Source organism: Aethalodelphis obliquidens, unplaced genomic scaffold (assembly GCF_003676395.1).
Source record: "Aethalodelphis obliquidens isolate GAN/ISIS:26980383/991018 unplaced genomic scaffold, ASM367639v1 scaffold1, whole genome shotgun sequence".
Taxonomy (NCBI): Eukaryota; Metazoa; Chordata; class Mammalia; order Artiodactyla; family Delphinidae; genus Aethalodelphis; species Aethalodelphis obliquidens.
The window spans coordinates 26,062,457-26,082,890 of record NW_020837945.1 but is presented as its reverse complement, the minus strand read 5'-3'; the positions used below and the strand labels follow the sequence as shown (position 1 = coordinate 26,082,890).

The following is a 20,434-nucleotide window of genomic DNA, read 5'->3' as shown; positions in this document are numbered from 1 at the left end:
TGCTTTTCTGAGCCAGGGTTTCCTTCTCCCCTCTCCTTTGCATCTTTTATTAAACAAAGTAAAGATCAGAACAATAACATCAATGAAAACATATCAAACATATTTATAGAAATTTCTCCAGTCCTGTGCATCTCTATGACAGTAAATAACATAATGTATCTGGGGTTGAAACCTCCAAAGTTATCGTGTCACAATTTCCAGCGTAAATTCAAGAGTTTTTCAGATGAATTAAAAATGTGCGTACTTATATGTATTAAATACACACATCTAGTTATACTTTAAAGCTATTTTCATTGACTCTAAGTGTTGATTTCAGGAAAAAAAAAAACAGGATGGGGTTAGCAGTGCTTTTGTAAGAAGGTATTTTGAGAAATATTTTGTTTACACTACAGTTTCTCAACCTTGGCACTTTTAACATTTTGGGATGGATGATTCTTGGTTGTGGGAGACATCCTGTGCATTGCAGGATGTTTAGTAGCATCGCTGGCCTTTACCTACTAGGTGCCAGTAGCTCTTGCCCTCCTTCCTCCAGATGTGACAACCAAAAATGTCTCCAGTGTTGCCAAATAGCCACTGGGGTGGGGGGCAAAACTGCCCCTAGTTGAGAACCAGTGGTTTATACTAATGTGAAGTTTTCTACTCGGAGGTTAAAAGAAGAGCATAGGCTTTGGAGTCAGACATATCTGAATACCACTTATTACTAGATGCTTTACTTAGCTTCGGTTTCCTGGTGCTTGAAATGGGGATAAAAATACCTACATCACAGGGGATGTTGGAGGATTTTAAAGAGATAGAATTGATATAATGAAAATTCTTTGCATTTGTCCCTGTTTGCTGGGATGCTGATAGTGGTACACAGATTTTCAAAGAATCAAGATTACAATAAAATATGCTAACAAACTACTAAGTATAATTTAATGCCTTTAATTTAGATCATATGTTAATCATGAAGTTCTAAAGGCCAGATCATATTTCTGGTTAATTAAGTACCAAATGACAAAACTGTTGAAATTGAGTCAAAATTGAATATAAAACAATCTGTTGTTAAATATTGATTAAAAAATGGTTTTAAGTCTATGTCATAAACAAATGTAGTTTCTAAATGCAGTAAAGGCAGCTGAAAAGATCAGGAAGCCAGTGCTAGGAATTCAGCTCAATATTTCTTGCTGATATTTCTGCAGTATAAATCAAATGGGATTTGTTGTTTTGTTACTTAAATGATGTTTCTAAATTTTATAACTATTTATAGGAGAAAAAATTGTCCTAAGGTAACTGCAGAAAAAGAATTTCTGAAGTTAATGAAGAACTGAGAAATAAATTTCAGTCTAGTTAATCAAGGGCTTGATCAGTATGCTTCTCGTTTCACTGCTGAGCTAGGAAATTCTAACTCTAATGGAGAATGAGAGAGGTGGGAGGAGATACAGGAAATTACAGAGGGAAAAACCTGATGTCAGCCCTCAACAAAGTGCTAGAAGCAGTCGTGATCTTGTCTTTCCCCAAGTTATTCATTGTCCACAGTCCCAGTGGATTAGTTGTTTTAAAATGTAAATCTGATCATATTAAAAACCAGATCATCTTAACCTGACACAGAAGGTCTCTGATGACCATTCTATTTCTCTGTGGTTTATTTTTTACACACCTCTAGGTGCACCTTTGTGATAGCCATACTCCATAGCTAAGGGGCTGTGGTCTCATACCTTTGTGAACATGCAATTTCCTCAGCCAGAGAGGAACCCATCCTTGTTTACCTGACCAGTGCCCTGCAGGTGTCAGTCCAAACTCTGTCTCCTTGGAATCATTTTTCCTATTCTCACCCCCGCCCCTCACTCAAGTTAAATTAGGGGTGCATTTGGGCCCTCTACATTGTATGGGTCTTTATGGCACAAAAACGTTTTGCATTCTAATTGTTTAACATTCTTAATTGACCTCCTTGATGAGTTTGAAGCTGGTTCATTCACCTTTATCCCCAGTTCCTAACTCTGACTTGCATATTGCTCAGTAAATGCTGAATGAATTTTTAGAAGGGACGTTACGGGCATCAGGAGCAAGTGTGCATTTATCAAGTGTGTGTCATGTGTTCTGCAAGACAACGGGCCTGCTTTCTTCCAAGAAGGCAGTATCAAGAGAAAAAGGGTGAGTGTGTATGGGTGTTAAGGGAAAATTCTGCACAGGGCTTAAAAAGTTAACTTGCACAAATAAAGACTGGGTGACCTGACTCAATAGGACCCAACACAGAAACAAACCTAATTATTATGCAAACCTAGAGAAGTGGAGAAGCATTGGAGAAATAAGCTTCTAAAATCCTCCTCAGAGATTCTGAGTAGGTTTGGGGTAAGATCAGTGTTTCTCTCCCAGGTTATTTCAATAATCATCTAAACTTGGGAACCTCTGAATTGTTTAGGAAACCCTGTGTAGACGACTGGTGTCCATGCTAAGTCACTAGTAGGTAGAATGTTTTTTCTTGGACCTCACAAACTTTCAGAAATATTTGAGTACACCTTTAGTGAGGCCAAAAAACTTACATGCTTAGATATCATTGCCTAATTTGTATATAGTAATATTTCAGAATTTTTAGGGAGACCTGCTTTGATAGATAAAACACCATATCTTGGAAGGTTTTAATTTTTAAAAAATGACATAATGTCAGTTGTTTTCAAGTCTTTTAAAATGATTAGTCTCCTGAAGAGACTAGTCATTTATAATTAATTCTGTGTATAATTGTATTAGTTTGCTAGGGCTACCATAACAAAGTACCACAAATTGGGTGGTTTAAAAAACAAATTCAGGGCTTCCCTGGTGGCTCAGTGGTTGAGAGTCCGCCTGCCGATGCAGGGGAGACGGGTTCGTACCCCGGTCCGGGAAGATGCCGCATGCTGTGGAGTGGCTGGGCCCGTGAGCCATCGCCGCTGAGCCTGCACGTCTGGAGCCTGTGCTCCGCAACGGGAGAGGCCACAACAGTGAGAGGCCCGCATACCGCAAAAAAAAAAAAAAAAAAAAAAAAAAAATTTACTGTCTCACAGTTCTGGAGGCTGAAGGTCTGAGATCAAGGTGATGGTAGGGTTGGTTCCTTTTTTTTTTTTTAATTGAAGTATAGTCAGTTGATTTACAATATTAGTTTCAGGTGTACAACATAGTGATTCATATTTTTATAGATTATACTCCATTTAAAGTTGTTATAAAATAATGGCTATATTTCCCTGTGCTGTGCAATATATACTCGTAGCTTATTTTGTACATAGTAGTTGGTACCTCTCAATCCCGTACCCCTATCTTCCCGTTGTCCCTCTCTCCACTGGTAACTACAAGTTTGCTTTCTATATTTGTGAGTCTGTTTTTGTTTTGCATATACATTCATTTGTATTATTTTTTGATTCCACATATAAGTGATATCATACAGTGTTTGTCTTCCTCTGACTTACCTCACCAAGCATAATATTCTCTAGGTCCATCCACTTTGCTGCAAATGGCAGAATTTCACTCTTTTATGGATGAGCAGTATTCCATTATATATGTGTGTGTGTGTGTGTGTTATATAGATGCTATATATATATATGTATGTATATCACATCTTAATCCAATCATCTGTTGATGGGCACTTGGGTTGCTTCCATTTCTTGGCTATTGTAATAGTGCTACTGTGAACATTGGGGTACATTTATCTTTTCAAATTAGTGTTTTCATTTTTTCTGGCTGTATACCCGGGAGTGGAATTGCTGGATCATATGGTAATTCTATTTTTAGTTTTTTGAGGAGCCTCCATACTGTTCTCCATAGTAGCTGCATCAATTTACACTCCCACCAACAGTGCAAGAGGGTTCCCTCTTCTCCACATCCTCCCCAACATTAATTTGTAGACTTTTCAATGATAGCCGTTCTGACAGGTGTGAAGAGATGTTCTGGTTGTGATTTGCATTTCTGATGATTGGTGATGACCATTTTTTCATGCGCACTTTTGGCCATTCGTATGTCTTTGGAAAAGTGCCTATTCAGGTTTTCTGCCTATTTTTTAATCAGATTGTTTGTCTTTTTGATATCGAGTTGTATGAACTATTTATATATTTTGGATATTAACTCCTTATTCTTCTTACTGTTTGCAAGTGTTTCTCCCATTTAGTAGGATGTCTTTTTGTTTTGTCAGTGGTTTTCTTTGCTGTGCAAAAGCTTTTAAGTTTAATTAGGTCCCATTTGTTTATTTTTATTTTTGTTTCCTTTGCCTTAGGTGATAGATCCAACAAAATACTGCTACAATTTGTGTCAAAGAGTGTTCTGCCTATGTTTAGGAATTTAATGGTTTCTGGTCTTATATTTAGGTCTCTAATCCATTTTTAGTTTAGTTTTGTATATGGTGTGAGAAAATGTTCTAGTTTCCTTCTTTTACATGTAGCTGTCCAGTTTTCCCAGCACCACTTCTGGAAGAGACTGTCTTTTCTCCATTGTGTATTCTTGCCTCCTTTGTCACAGAGTAATTGACCATAGGTGTGTGTGTTTATTTCTGGGCTTTCTATCCTGTTCATTGATCTATGTATCTGTTTTTATGCCAGTGCCATACTGTTTTGATTACTGTAGCTTTGTAGTATAGTCTAAAATCAGTGAGCATGATTCCTGCAGCTTTGTTCCTTTCCCTCAAGGTTGCTTTGGCTATTGGGGATCTTTTGTGGTTCCATATAAATTTTCAGATTATTTGTTCTAGTTCTGTAAAAAAATATCATGGGTATTTTGATAGGTATTGCACTGAACTGGTAGATTGCCTTGGGTAGTATGGACATTTTAACAATATTAATTTTTCCAATCCATGAACATGGAATTTCTTTTCATTTAATTGTATTATTTTCAATTTCCTTCATCATTGTCTTACAGTTTTCAGAGTATAGGTCTTTCATCTCCTTGGTTAAGTTTATTTCCAGGTATCTTATTCTTTTTGATGCAGTTGTAAATGGAATTGTTTTCTTGAATTCTCTTTGTGATAGTTCATTGTTAGTGTATAGAAAAACAACAGATTTCTGATATTAATCTTGTATCCTGCAACTTTAGTGAATTTATTTATTAGTTCTAGTAGTTTTTTTGGTGGAGGGGGTTGGTTCCTTCTGAGCGTTGTGAGGGAAGTTCTCTCTCCTTGGCTTGTAGATGGCTGTCTTCTCTCTGTGTCACTTCATGTCACCTTCCCTCAGTGTGTGTCTATCTCTGTGTCCTATTTTCCCTTTTTATAAGGACACCAGTCATATTGGACGAGGACCCACCCTAATGACCTCATTTTAACTAATTGTATCTTCAACAACCCTATTTCCAAATAAGGTTACGTTCTCAGATACTGGAGATTAGAACTGCAGCATAGGAATTTGGGTACACACAATTCAATCCATAACAGAAATGATGATTGGAAACTGTGAAGCAGGACTAATAAATAAAATAGAGAAAGTTAGTATGGAATACATTCCCAAAGAGGTTTTTTTGCTTAGTTGGTACAATAAAAATAGCAGCACCTGAGTAACTATGCCAATATAGTTATTTCATGGTTCTCAGTCTCCCCCATCCTTACCCTCAGGAGTATACTATTGTTATTTCAAATATGCAGTGACCATAATACACTATTAACCTCACATCTGCTTGTCAAGTGAAAAAGTAGTTGATGAAATGATTATGGATTGTCTTCTTAAGAATCTTGCTGAAAAGATGAAACTATTTTTCCAGGGAAACAGTTTTTAAAGTTCTGTATTTCAAATTGTTTATATAATATTTGTGAAATGAATGTTTTTTTTTTAATGTTTCAAATATTAACCTCTATACTCCTTCTCCATAACAGTAAAATGAGGATAATAGCATCTATCTCATGGAATGGTTCTGGGAATGATAAAGTAATAACATGTCAAGCACTTAGGCTGGCACATGTCAGTGCTCTGTAAGCACTGGTTGCTGTCATCATCATCATTGTTATTGTGTTATAATAACAATATTTGCCTCATATCTTACAGGATTAGGGGACTATATCCCAGTTTTCCCAAGACAGTTCTGTCTTATGCCTGTTATCTCACTGTAATTACAACAGCAATAGACCTTTGGCTCTAGAGTGGCTCAGATTGGACAGTAAGATCTGTGGTTACCCTAACTTTGGGGTTTATAGAGTCGTAGTGATCTAGTACTTGGCATGAAGAAAGTAAAATATTTCACCCAAATGACATCACTACCAAAAACCTTTCTGTTTTGTTTCTCTTCTAGTATATTTAAGTATACGTATTATTTTTAAAGTGAATGTCCTCTGTTAGTTTCTTTTATCAACTTGGTGTTGAATCATACTTGTATATGTATCTTAGCAATTGTTAGAAGTATTTGTATATATCCATTTTAATAGCTGCAAGATGTTTTATTAAGTTGATGTTCCATAATTCATTTTTTTCTTATTTGTGGACCTAGAGGCTTCCAATTTTCTGTTATATGGTAATATTGCTTCCTAGAGTTTTTTTCCCATTCTTTTGAGGTATTTCAGAGCACAGGTATTAAAGCAGTGGGTTGTTAGGGCAGATTAAGTTGTGGGATTTAAGTGAAAGCACTATGAAGTTGTTTCTTACATACACAACATTTCACAAGCTACTTTTTGTGGATGCAGTGATCTCTAAACTACAATTTGAGGAGACTGGTAAAGAGAAAAAGTGAAGTTCTGGCCTTTTTAAGCCAAAGGCATGTGAATTAATATGTTAAATCTACAAAAGAGAGTGCGATCACTCAGGAAAGAGTGTTTAGAATGAGAAGAGGACCCGAGTCAGCCCTCTGGGTCACAAAAGACAGAAAGAAACCATTCTCGGAATGAAGTCACTCATGATGCAGACCAGTTCTGGTGGAGCAGTTGTGCCAGTCCTTAGTTCCATAGATTGAAGCGCGGATGAGAGCTAAGGAAGATCTAGAAACATAGTATGCAAAACATGCCTCGCTGAGATTAAATCCTACAGAGTCCAAATTATATAAAAGATGAAATGGCTATTGTTTGTCTCCCCATAAGATTCCCACCAGCTCTTGAGACGTCTGATTCACAAGACGCAATTTGAAAACTATACTAGACTATTCTTTCAATATTCTTGGCCATGAAGGGAAGGAGGAAGCCAGAGGAAACAGCAACTAGAGTAGGGCAAAGGTTAGCTTGTTTGTGAGGATGGGAGAGACTTGAGGCTGTGGAGAAGGGGCCTGGAAAGAGGAAGGAGCCAAAACGGAATGTGGGCGGGATTAACTTGAAGAGGGCAAGGAGAACATCTTCCCCAGAGGTTGAGGGGGAAAGTCAGTGAGGTTGGGGGCAGATTTAATAGGTTTGTGGTTGTGTGGACGGGATATCATTAAATGATCTCACTTTCCTCCAGGAAGTAGAGGTGAGGTCATACTCTAGGAACATGGGGGGCAGGTAGCTAGGTAGTAAGAGGACTGAGGGAAGAGGTGAAACTAGGAAATTTCGGGTGCAGCATGGGAGAGAGAAGAAGCTAACACACAGAAAAGGAACCCTGAATGGTCCTGAGAGGGCAGATGAGGCTTGGATCATGACTGTATGCCTGGCCTGTTTAGCATCTGGTACTGTAGCTGACTAAAATTAAGTATTCAGTGAAAGCGTGCTTGTATGAATTTATGATTCGTTTCAGTTCTGCTGCTCTTATAAAAAGAAACATTATTTCCCATTCATTTACTACTGCTTGGAGAGGACTTGGAAGCATCTAATCTCAGGAAGACATGAAGAGGTGATGGACCACTTTAGAAAGAAATGCCCTACCTGACAATAGAAGCAAGTAGATGACCATTTCTCTACAGTTATCTTTTTCCTAGACAAGAGTTGATTAAAACTCTCCAATTCGAAGTTAATTTTCTTAAAACTTTAGGTTCACTCCCTTGCTTGAAAGCTTTCCTGGACCTCTAACTTAAAAGTCTAAACTCTAGCCTAGCTTTTGACTTTCATGGCTAGCCCACCATTACAACACTGACTCTGTTGCTTACACTTGCATATATATATATACGTGTATATATATATATATTTTTTTTTTAAATAAGGTTTTATACACACTTGTTTTTTTTAATTTAGCAAATCCTCAGATCATTCTGTATATATGTATTATCTATCATTTATATATCTACCTATCTAAAACAACCTTATTTGTTTTCAAAACTGTATAATACATCAACTTGCTACACTGTAACTTAGCCAATCTCCAATTGACCATTTAAGTTGATCCCATCTTTTTGATATAATGAATTATAAGTAGTATATTTGTATATACATCATTTTTCATATGTGCAAACATATCCTTAAATTTCTAGAAGGGGAGGTACTGAGTAAAGAGTATTTTTTTTTTTTTTTTTTGCGGTACGCGGTCCTCTCAGTGTTGTGGCCTCTCCCGTTGCGGAGCACAGGCTCCAGACGCGCAGGCTCAGCGGCCATGGCTCACAGGCCCAGCCGCTCCGCGGCACGTGGGGTCCTCCCGGATCCGGGCACGAATCCATGTGCCCCGCATCGGCAGGCGGACTCCCAACCACTGCGCCACCAGGGAAGCCCGAGCAAAGAGTATTTTGACAGCTATTATTACAATATCTTCTTAATAAGTGTAGCAGCTCATGCTTGTAGTGGATAAGAGTGCTTATCTCCACCCAAATCCTCACCAATACTCTTATCTGACTTTTTTATCTTTCCTGATCTCTGAGAAGAAAATTTTGTCATGGTTTAAAAGTCTATTTCTGTTTGCTCAGTTGAGCATCTCTTCCTATGTTTAAAAATCATTTGTGTTTTTGAGAACTATGTTCAAATGCTTTGCCCATTTTTCTTTATATTACAATTCTGCTAATTTGGAGGAGCTCTTAAATGTTAATAAAATTAGCCCTTTGTGATATGAAATACACCCCCCCCTTTTTTTTTCTTTTGCCAGGTTATCCTTTTTCTTGGACTCTGTTTATGGGCTTACCCTTTTCTGACCACGTAATCCTAATCCTTTCTAAGATGTTCTCCTAACTTCTCCCTTCTTGAGATTGTAACCTCAGAGGAAGCTGAGGGTCACCTGTCTTCATGTATCTGTCTCCTCTCCCTAAGCAGATGCCAGACTTCTCAAAGGTGGAACACGTTTACATCTAAATGATCAACATATAATAGATTCTCAGTGTACTTTGTTGATGATAATAATTGCAGCAGTTCTGGCTATGTTCGTATCAAGTCATTGCCACACGTGTTCCCATCACGGTGTATTTCTTCGTCATTTACCTTTGGTTTCTTTCTTCAAGTTTCTGGAGTTTTTGCCCAGAGCAGTTTTATGGAATCAGCACAAACTATTAATGGAGAAAATGAGTTATCTTGCACTTGAAAAAGAAGATGTGTTGGTCACATGTTTAGGTGAGCTGTCACACACTGTTCCAATTTGAATGTTGGCTACTGGCACTGTGCTCTTTTCATGTTGCTAAGTAGGACATTTTTCCTCATGGAGTCCCAGAACTGTCAACAGTGAGAACATTTCTAGAGAACAGTAGAATGACCTTGCAATTCTGAGAGGAGACAGTGTGATAGCAAAGATACAGTAGTTCCCCCCCCTTGTTCCTGGCGGGGTACAATCCAAGATCCCTCAGTGGATGCCTGAATCTGCAGGTTGTACCAAACCCTAGGTATACTGTGTTTTTCCGACACATACATACCTATGATAAAGTTTCATTTATAAATTAGGCACAATAAGAGATTAATAACAATAATAATAAAGTAGAACAATTATAACAATATGCTATAATAAAATTTATGTGAATGTGGTGTCTCTCAAAATATCTTATTGTACAAACTTAATACATTTTCCATTTAACTAAGTACTTAACCACACACTGTGGCTATAACTTTTTCAACTTGAAGTGTGACAGCAAAACCAACACATTTTTTTCCTTCACAATTTCCCGGATAGAAGATTTATTCTTACTGTAGATCTTAGCAACCTTGGCATTTTTTTTCTTTCCCTATTAAGTAAAGAACTCTCACCTTTTCATTGAAAGGAAGCACTTTACAGCTTCTTTTGGGCATACTAGGATTACCAACGTCACTCTCCTTGCACTGTAAGGCCGTTATTAAGTAAAATAAGGGTTACCTGGACACGAATGTCCATCTGATGACTGAGAGGGCCACTAACTAACTAACAGGTTAGGTACACTGGACAAAAGGATGCTTCACATCCCAGGCGGGACGGGACAGGATGGTGCAATATTTCATCACGCTGAAGAGTGTGCAGTTTAAAACTTATGAATTGTTTATTCATAGCAATAATATTAAATGGAAAATTGTTTGGACCTTGGTTGGCTACAAATAAATGAAACCGTAGAAAGTGAAACCATGCATAAGGGAGGAACTACTGTGCCAATGATTTGCAACCTTTTGGAAAATCACAGTCCTCCAATGTTCAGCCTCCACCAGGCTTTTGATCTCCTGACAAGGGGAAGACATTTTATATGTTCACAAAAGCAAGAGAACACAAAGTAAAATAATTACATGAAACGAAATGTAATCTCTGCCTTGCCAACTAAAAGATACAATCTTAGGTCCAGGGCAAGGTAAAGATGCACTGTATAGTAGCCAACAGGACTTTATAAACACATGTTTATGTAGGTTTGATTTTTGTGTGTGTGTAATTTTGTAGCATTTTTGTTTTTGTAATATGGGCAAAAGATTTGTAATATAGTTAAGTGAAGAAAATTTACATAGCAGTTCAAATTTGGTAAAAACCAAGCAAAACCCCCCAAATATGTATGGGCTATGTTATCTAGTTCAATATCATTTTATGAAAATATCAAGATTCAGAAAGGTTTTGATTTCCCAAGGCCAGTAGTTAGGAATGAAATCCAGGTGTCCTGATTCCTGGTCTAGTGTTTCTCTAGGAACCTTGAGTCCTTGGCAGTCCTGCCCTGAGAGAACTATATGAAAGGAAAGAAGAAGCGGGGAGGAGGTGGGAGGTGTGGCTCTCCCTCACCTCTGATCCCCCTTCCCGGCAATACCAGCCCAGGAGAAGGCCCATGAAAGGAGAGGAGACTGGCCTAAGCACACCCTCTGCTCCCTCCAAACGGGGTCCCCACGCAGGGCGCACTGACTCTTGTTGACAGTACCCATGGAGGCCCCAGTGGGCTGTATGATTGACGAGAGTCCACTTTGTTTGGTACCAAGCCTGTTTATGCTTGTTGTATTGCTGATGACATAATTAAAGTAAATCGTATATATCAACTGTACTAGATATAGTGAAGACATGATAATCAGAGGGAATGACTCTGCTGGCACATTGCTTCAAAAATATGTTGCTTTCACTTGACTGCAAAGAAACCAAACTTTAAATTAGTATCAATATATTATGGATGTAGGTTATGGAGAAAAGAAAACAGCTCCTAGAAATAGATCCATATTCTAAGAAAAATTCTTAACTCTACATCAAAAATTTGGTGCCTGAATGTATATTGATACATTTTAAACATTTAAAAAATTTAAGGGATGTATCATTTTTAATGGTTTCCCACTTAAGCGTTTTTGATTGGCACTCCTAATTGTGCTAGGGAGAGGGATTTTACAGTAAATCTGCATGCCAAATCCCTATATCAGATCTTGCATCTTAGCTTTTTGTGTATTCCTTTCCAGATTTTACAGTGACTGTCAAGCATCACAAATGATCTTTTCAAAATTATTTACTCAAGGATCTCATTAGCTATCAATATCAGATTTTAAATATAGTCTGTTTTAACATTGGCAATATTAGGAAACATGAAATAGTCAGATTTCACTTTAACTCAGATAAAAACTAAAAATTTTAAATACAAAGTTTTTTCCGTTGAATTTAGTGAAACAGTCAATCTATTCTTCTGTTGAAATTTCACAGCTTTACTTATTTATTTGACTCTAAGAAATTTATCCTCTATAGATTTTTTTGTATGTAAATTAAATTGGCAGTTCTAAAATCAATTGGCCCATTTATTTCTGGACTTCAAAGGAATAACCCCCACCCTCAACCCACTCCCAACAAAGGAGTTATATATTTAGATATATGACCGAAAAAACATTTCCAAAAGAGATCGGTAGCTTAATAGCTAATGATAAAGATTGGTTAAATCAATTAAGGCAATATATATGAATACTATGAAACTATTAAAAATCATGTTTTAGGAAAAAATCAATGGCATAAGATGTTCCACATTTCCAAATTGTGAGACCATAAAATGATTATATTTCATAACGCAACAAAACAGGAGTCTAAAAAAGAGGGAGCTAAAGTAACAGCTCCCTCTTTTAAACATTCCCCCATCCACTAAAATATTAACAGTGGTTCTCTTTGCTGGAAGGATTATAGGTAATTTTAATGATCTCTTCATGCTTTTAGGTAATATTATTCTCCCAAATGAACTATACATTTTTTTTAACAAAAATAATTCTAATAAATAAAAGTTGTATATAATAACCATGGCATACTTAACATTCTCCATTAGCAATGGCAATTTCTGTATGTAGATGCATAGGAAAAGCAGTGATTTAAACTATAACCACTAATACTTTTCATGGAGAAGGGAGATTATTTACAACCTTTAGCTTGGAAGTTGGAAAAAGAACATCTGATGCCCTCTGGTGGCCAATAATTTTTATAAAGTGATTTATTCTTTTTCATTGAAATCCAGTCTAAGCTAAGAGAATAATATCAAAATATCTATTCTATTGCTTTCTAAAAAATATTGCTTACACACTATTATTAACAGTTTAAGGGTAACTATTAGAAACAGTTTAGTGTATCTTTCCAACCCCCTATCTTGCTCTTAAAAGCATGTGTCCTTTAGTCATACTGCTTGGGTTTGAAGCCCTGCTCGTTTAGGTTACTGGGACAACTTAACTTGAATACTCTGAGACTCAGTTTCCTTGTGTGTAAGGTGAGGATAATACTAGAACACACAAAAGTTTATCATCAAATGGAAAGCACTTAAGTACCTGTCAAATGGAATTTCATTTTGCTTGATGAAATGCTTTATAAACATGTATGCAGGGCTTCCCTGGTGGCACAGTGGTTAAGAATCCACCTGCCAATGCAGGGGACACGGGTTCAGGCCCTGGTCCAGAAAGATCCTACATGCCGTGGAGCAACTAAGCCCGTGTACCAGGACTACTGAGCCTGCGCTCTAGAGCCCATGAGCCACAACTACTGGAGACCGTGAACCTAGAGCCCATGCTCCACAACAAAAGAAGCCACCACAATGAGAAGCCCATGCACCTCAATGAAGAGTAGACCCCGCTCACTGCAACTAGAGAAAGCCCACGCGTGCACACAGCAACAAAGACCCAACACAGCCATACATAAATAAATAAATAAAATCTGTTAAAAAAAACAAGTATGCATATGTATGAACTATTAATGGTTAACATTATCCTGTGATAACCTACCTAGATTCTATTGCCCTCACTTTTTGTACCTATTTTCATCCTTCATACATCTTATGTAAACATAATAAAATTTATTGAGCATTTGATATTTGCCATGTATTGGAGTGTTTTATATTAATCATCTTATTTCATTCCATGATAAACCTATCAAGTTCTATTACTATCCTCACTTTTTGTACCATTTTTACCCCTCACACAATATGGTGGACATCTTTCCACAACAGATACAGATCATTCTTTTATTGGCCTCATGCTCTTACATAGTATAAATGAATTATAATCTTTTATTATATAAAAAAAAGGCTGCCCCCATTGTACATTAATTTTTATACATTTGTGAAAGTATTTCCATAGGCTATCTTCTATATATATAGCATTTGAATTACTGGGTAAGAGAATACATACATTAAAAAAAATTTTTTGACATTGTTAAATTGGCTTCCACAAAGAATGCAAGCCACTGTCTTTTCAATATCAATTTGTTAGGTGAAAAATGGTATTTCGTGGTTTCAACTTATACTTCCTTTGTCATTAGTGTGCCATTAGCACCTCTTTTAATTTTTTAGCCATTTGTATTTCTTTATATATATTTGGCTCTGCTAAATAATTTAATTATATGTAGAAGCTCTTTGTATATTAAGAATACTAATTCATTTTCTTTTAAACATTCTGTAGAAAATTTCTCCCTCTTTGGAGTTTGTCTTTTTTTAACTTTTCTGAAGATTTAAATTTACTTATTTATTTATGGCTGTGTTGGGTCTTCATTGCTGCGTGCAGGCTTTCTCTAGTTGCGGTGAGCAGGGGCTACTCTTCGTACTCTTCGTTGTGGTACACAGGGTTCTCATTGCAGTGGCTTCTCGTTGCAGAGCATGGGCTCTAGGTACACAGGCTTCAGTAGTTGCGGCACACAGGCTCAGTAGTTGTGGCTCACGGGCTCTAGAGCACAGGCTCAGTAGTTGTGGTACACAGGCTTAGTTGCTCTGCGGCATGTGTGATCTTCCCGGACCAGGGCTCGAACCCGTGTCTCCTGCATTGGCAGGTGGATTCTTAACCATTGTGCCACCAGGGAAGTCCCAGAGGTTGTCTTTTTAAGTGTATTTATGTTTTTTAATATGCAATTAAAATTTTTTTCAATTCCAAAATGCCAATTTTTCTATCTTCACGGGGAAATTTTTCCTAAGCTAAAAGTATGAATATCTCCTTCCATATTTCCTCTCAGTACTTTTATAGTTTCATATTTTACATTTTGTCTTTAATCTATCTGGAATTTATTTTTATGGTTTGAAGTAGGAATTTAACTTTAAAAATGGCATAGCCAGGGCTTCCCTGGTGGCGCAGTGGTTGAGAGTCCACCTGCCGATGCAGGGGACGTGGGTTCATGCCCTGGTCCAGGAAGGTCTCACATGCCGCGGAGCGGCTGGGCCAGTGAGCCATGGCTGCTGAGCCTGCACGTCCAGAGCCTGTGCTCCACAATGGGAGAGGCCACAACAGTGAGAGGCCCGCGTACCGCAGGAAAAAATAAAAAATAAAAAAAATAAAAATTGCATAGCCAAATATAGTTCACAATTAATTTTTTTATTAGTGAATTATTTTCAATTTGAAAAGTCACATTCACCATACAGTAAACTTATGTATCTAAATGTTTCTGGTTCTGCACTTGTATTGTTTCATTGGTATATTCACTCCTATGTTATATTGGGTTGGCCAAAAAGTGCCTTCCGTTTTTAAGTAAAAATAAAAGACACATTTTTCATTTTCACTAAGAACTTTATTGAACAACGTAGTCACCCTTTTGTTCCACTACCTTCTGCCATTTTTCAGGCGACTGCATAATTCCATCTTCCCAAAACTTTTTATCTTTTCGAGCAAAGAACTGTTCCAGGTGCCTTTTACACTCTTCCAGGGAATTGAAATTTTTTTTCTATTAAGAGAATTTTGTAAAGACCTAAATAAATGGAAATCTGAAGGTTCAGTGTCTGGTGAATACGGTGGATGAATCAGAACTTCCCAGCCAAGCTGTAACAGTTTTTGCCTGGTCATCAAAGAAACATGCAGTCTTGCGTTATCCTGATGGAAGATTATGCGTTTTCTGTTGACTAATAATTCTGTACGCTTTTCGTCAAGTGCCGCTTTCAGTTGGTGTAACTGGGAGCAGTACTTGGAGTTAATTGTTCGGTTTTCCGAAAGGAGCTCGTAATAGAGGACTTCCTTCCAATCCTACCATATACACAATATCACCTTATTTGCATGAAGACCGACCAGCCTTTAGTGTGGTTGGTGGTGGTTCATTTCACTTGCCCCATGATGTCTTCTGTTCCACATTTATTGCACAGTATCCACTTTCCATCACTCGTCATAGTTTGTTTTAAAAATCGGACGTTTTCATTACATTTAACTAGAGAATCGCATGCGGACATATGGTCAAGAAAGATTTTTTCATTTAACTTATGTGGAACCCAAACATCAAAGTGATTAACATAACCAAGCTGGTGCAAATGATTTTCAACGCTTGATTTAGATATTTTGAGTATGTTGGCTATCTCCTGCCTGGTATAACGTTGATTGTTCTCAATTAATATCTCGATTGCTATCAACTTCAACTGGTCAACCTGACTGTGGAGCATTGTCCAATGAGGAATCTCCAGCACGAAACTTCACAAACCACTTTTGACAGGTTCAGTCAGTCACAACACCTCCATACGCTGCACAAATCTTCTTTTGCGTTTCAGTTGTGTTTTTACCTTTCTTGAAATAATAAAGCATAATAGGCCGAAAATGTTGTTTTTCTTCCATCTTCAATATTAAAATGGTTACACAAAAATTAACCAATTTTGATGTCTTTTTTAAAATGGATGCTGATATGACAGCTGTCACATATAATCTAACAAAATTGTTTCGAATGAAATTAAAAACAACTAAGTGCTACTAAGCCATCTTATGGAAAAAAGCGAACGCACCTTTTGGCCAACCCAATACTTTAGAGTATATATTGATAAATTACTTAAAAGGAAGAACACTCCCTGTCCATTTTTTTTTTTTTTTTTTAAAATTCCTAGTTATTGAGAATTATTCTTCTATGTAAACTTAAAATCAGGCTTTCAAGTTCCACTAAAATTTCAGTGGGATTTTAATTGATTTATATTGGCTTTACATATTAATTTGAAAAGTAAAGTTTTTTTTATAGCATTGTATCCATTTAAATATGGCATATTCTTCTAGTCAGTTATTTTTGACTTTAGGCAAATTCTTATAAATTTTTCTCCTCTGTGGGATGCACTTCTTTCTGTTGTTAAAGTTTATTTCCAGGTATTTAATACCCTTGCTTAGTAACAGGGATTTTTCTCCCACAAAGTACGATTTAAAATTTTTCTCATGAAATTAATATATATCATTGGGAACATTGGAGAAGTATGTAATACAACCAGTTTATTACAAGCATTTATTTTGGAATATTTCCTTCTAGAAATATTTGTATGATCAGCAAATAAAATCAGAAATGTACCAGATGGTCCATATGTGCAATTTGGTTATCAGTGATGTATAGTATTTGTATTTGCTAAAAATAAATCCACTGAACTTGTCTTAAATTGAGTGCTCTTTAAGAAATATTTGTCCTTTCACTTCTCCAGTTACAAAGTCATAATAGTATAAATATCTGAAATGTGTAATGTAGGAAAATGGAGGTTCTCTGTATCTGCCCCCCACCCCCGCCTCTGAGAACCCTACTTTTAACAATTTGATGTTTATTTTTCCAGACAATATTGGCGCTATCCTAGATGTAACATTTCTTTCCCCACTTGCAGTATTTTCCCAACTTTCAACATTTTATCCCACGTCATTAGAAATTGATGCACTTTCGTGTGTGTGGCTACATGGTATTTTCCACAGTATTTTCTTGAACAGATGTTCAAATTTAACTGTTCATCTATTGGGTTTTTATTTTTGCTGTTTACAAACATTTTGAAATGAACACTTTTACATAGGTAACAGCCCCTTGTTTTCGAGTATTTCTGTAGATACATTCCTAGAAGTATATTTGCTTAGTCAAAGGATATGCATATTTACATTTTTAACTGCCCTTCAAAAAGGTTATACTCTTTCAAGCCTGTACTAACACTATGTGTGTGACTGCTTCCCCACACACTCTCACCAACATTGGGCATTTTTAATCTTATGATTATCAAGATAAACCTGCTTTAATTGCTAGTGAAGTTCACTTAACAGTCATGACACTAAAATTATGTATAGAAGTTAGCCATTAAACCTTTACCATCTTTAATGCAGGGATATTGTGTTTCCCGTAGAGCCTTACAGTGTTACTGCTTCACAACTGGGATACAAACTCCAGAGAATACATGAGAACATCATATACCACGTCAAATCAACAGATGTTTGATACTAAGAAAGAAAGAAGTCCTGTGATAAACTTGGGCCATACTAATACCACTAACTCTCTTTCCCTTGACCAATCATTGGTAGTTTGCTTTGTCATCTCAATCCTCAATCAGTTGGGCTGTAGAAATATTGCAATTTGATTTAGAGTTCAAGAGAATAAAATGGCTGTCAAGTTATTAGTCAGCCCCTTTTCAAAATATCTTAATAGTTTGTGAAAAGGAACTTCGTCAAGGCTTTATTATTAATCAAGATACTCTGATGTCTCATATTCGCACTCAATATAATTTTTGCATCTGTTCCTTTTTTTCCAAATCTTGGCTTGATACCGAACCTTTCCTCAAGTTTTAAGAGTTGGTAGACTTTATAGACTTTAGTTGGTAGACTTTATATATGGTAGACTTTACGAAGTCCAGCTCGGATTTAAGTCAGGGCTTCATTACTTAGCTCTCTGTGATCTTTAGCATTTTTAGCTTCTCTGAGAGCCCTTATCTTACCTGGGATAATAATGGTACCCACCTCAGGGGGTTATTATGAGGATTAAATAAGTTGTTGGCATATAGTAATACAAATTTTTTAAACTTACTGTTTAATATTATCTGTAAAATGGATAGAATGGTTACTCTAGCAAGGTAAATGCACATAAGTGATTTAAAGTTTTTTTCCTCTTCCAAATCACCAAATAAGAAATCACTTTAACAGTGTAGCTGAGTAGAAGCCAATATAAATGCTTTAACATCTTAGTTTGAAGTCATTGAAGTTTACCAGAAAGTTAAATACTCTGAGATAAATCTTACACTAAAAACCCAGAAATAAGCACTTTGGTATTGATGTAATATAACTTACCAATTTATATTTTTCTCTTATTTTTGATATTTCCATGTCCAAGTTTAACCTCTAAATTTAGAGCTTTGCAGCTATGGCTACAAATATAAAATAAAATGGAGAATTAAAACAAATTATCATTCAGTCACAAACCACTCCTTCAAACAGCCTCATAACACTGTCAAGCTGAAATTATGCAGCAACATTTTGTCTTCATTAGAGCAGTCCTGCAGTCTGAGGGAGACAGACTTAGAGATGTTACAACTCCTAGAGTCCTAATTACTAGTTAAAAAGTTTGACACACTTTGAACTGCATACTTACTAGACTGAGTTTAAGATGTAGCTTCTGAAAGAAAGATGGTTTTATTTCATTAGGAATGGATTGGAAAAGCTATATTGATGAGAGCTTTCTTTTGCTTTAAATAAATTTTGGAACAAGGTGACGTGGATAGTCAATAAAGGGCAGAATCTTCTACAGGTAACATATCTAATACGCAGTCAACTTCAAAATTAGCATTTTTCCTGAGACACTCTGCCATTTAGTTGTCAACACTAATAAATAAGAGATTTAGGAGATTTTTATAGTAATCTGATGTGGAAAGAAAGGTGTAGCTGGCTAGGTACTACCAAAAATATTTCCCTCAGCAATATAGCTATTATGCTTCTGATTTTCCCAACAGCCTTATAACTATGACATGTGCAAACTAACAGAACAAATGCTATCTGCTAACTCCATGATAAAAATACTTGAAACTTGCCACTTTTACAATTGCCTAGGAATCTGCCATTATCACCCAAACTCTAGGATCTATAAGGGAACAGTAACAAATTTTTTTTTTCCAACTTAAATAAAACTAATCTCCCTTGTGATGCCAGTTACCCCTAGGAAAATATGCTCAAGTTTGAATAAGCATTCACTATAAATCTCAGGGAAAAAAAAGTAGATATGGTTTAGAAATATATTAAAAGTTGCATATGGCTTATCAAAGAGTACAATAACATTAAAACCACAGGCCTCTAAAGTTTAAAAGTAAGTTTTCTGTTGAAGTTGCAGACATTTTGAATTCCACATACTTCAAACCTTTGAGAGCTATGTATCCTTACGATTTGTGCACTTTTCTGGTAGTCTGTACATCAACAGAATTTATCAGCAAACACAACAGAAATATCTGGAACAGCCAAGGACATCCAATGATTTATTAGCAAGTTGTGATTTTTCTGGTAAGTCAAGTAAGTTAAGACTAGAAATCTAAAGATGTAGGTAATGAGAAAACATAATGATCTTTTAGTTTTTAAAAATTTACCTTCGGGAAAAAACCTTAATTCTTATATCTTTTTTTCTCTTTTCGTAGTTCAAGTACACTTATGAGACTGATGGCATTACAAGTGGTATAAATATGGACTACTGAAGAATCTGAAGTACTGTACTATTTGGCTTTATTTTAGAACTCTAATAAAGACTTTAACATGTTGAAAAAAAGCACAAGGCACAGAGATTAGCGTAGCTATAAGAACATTTCTGCTTTATGCCATGGCACTAGGCGTATAAGTCAGATGTCATATCAAAATTTGTAGAGGCCAAATTCTTGGTTAGGAAAATCCTACGTATAGTGACTCTAATGGTTGAAAGATGTTTCATTATTTTTATATTTTCAATTATCTACTACTAACAAACTTTAGACGTTTTATATGAATCTTTTGATACTATAGCCTTTGGGAAGGTATGGCTAATAAAAAGTCAATTTTTTAAAGAAAAGTTAAAATTGTTAGTTTTATTCTTTGCTAAATATTTAATTAAACATATGGAAGTGAGATACCCTTTGCCCTTCC

The 20,434-nt window shown here is 36.3% G+C and overlaps 1 protein-coding gene across 1 annotated transcript in view; it reads left to right on the top strand.

Annotated features, from left to right (window-relative positions):
• Positions 1-20,387, top strand: part of CXADR (CXADR cell adhesion molecule) — a 73,392-nt gene extending 53,005 nt beyond the window's left edge. The window contains exon 8 of the mRNA XM_027102215.1: positions 19,957-20,387. Coding sequence (XP_026958016.1) covers positions 19,957-20,013 — 57 coding nt within the window. The 3' untranslated portion in view covers positions 20,014-20,387. The remainder of the gene's footprint in view (positions 1-19,956) is intronic.
• Positions 20,388-20,434: the final 47 nt, after the last annotated feature.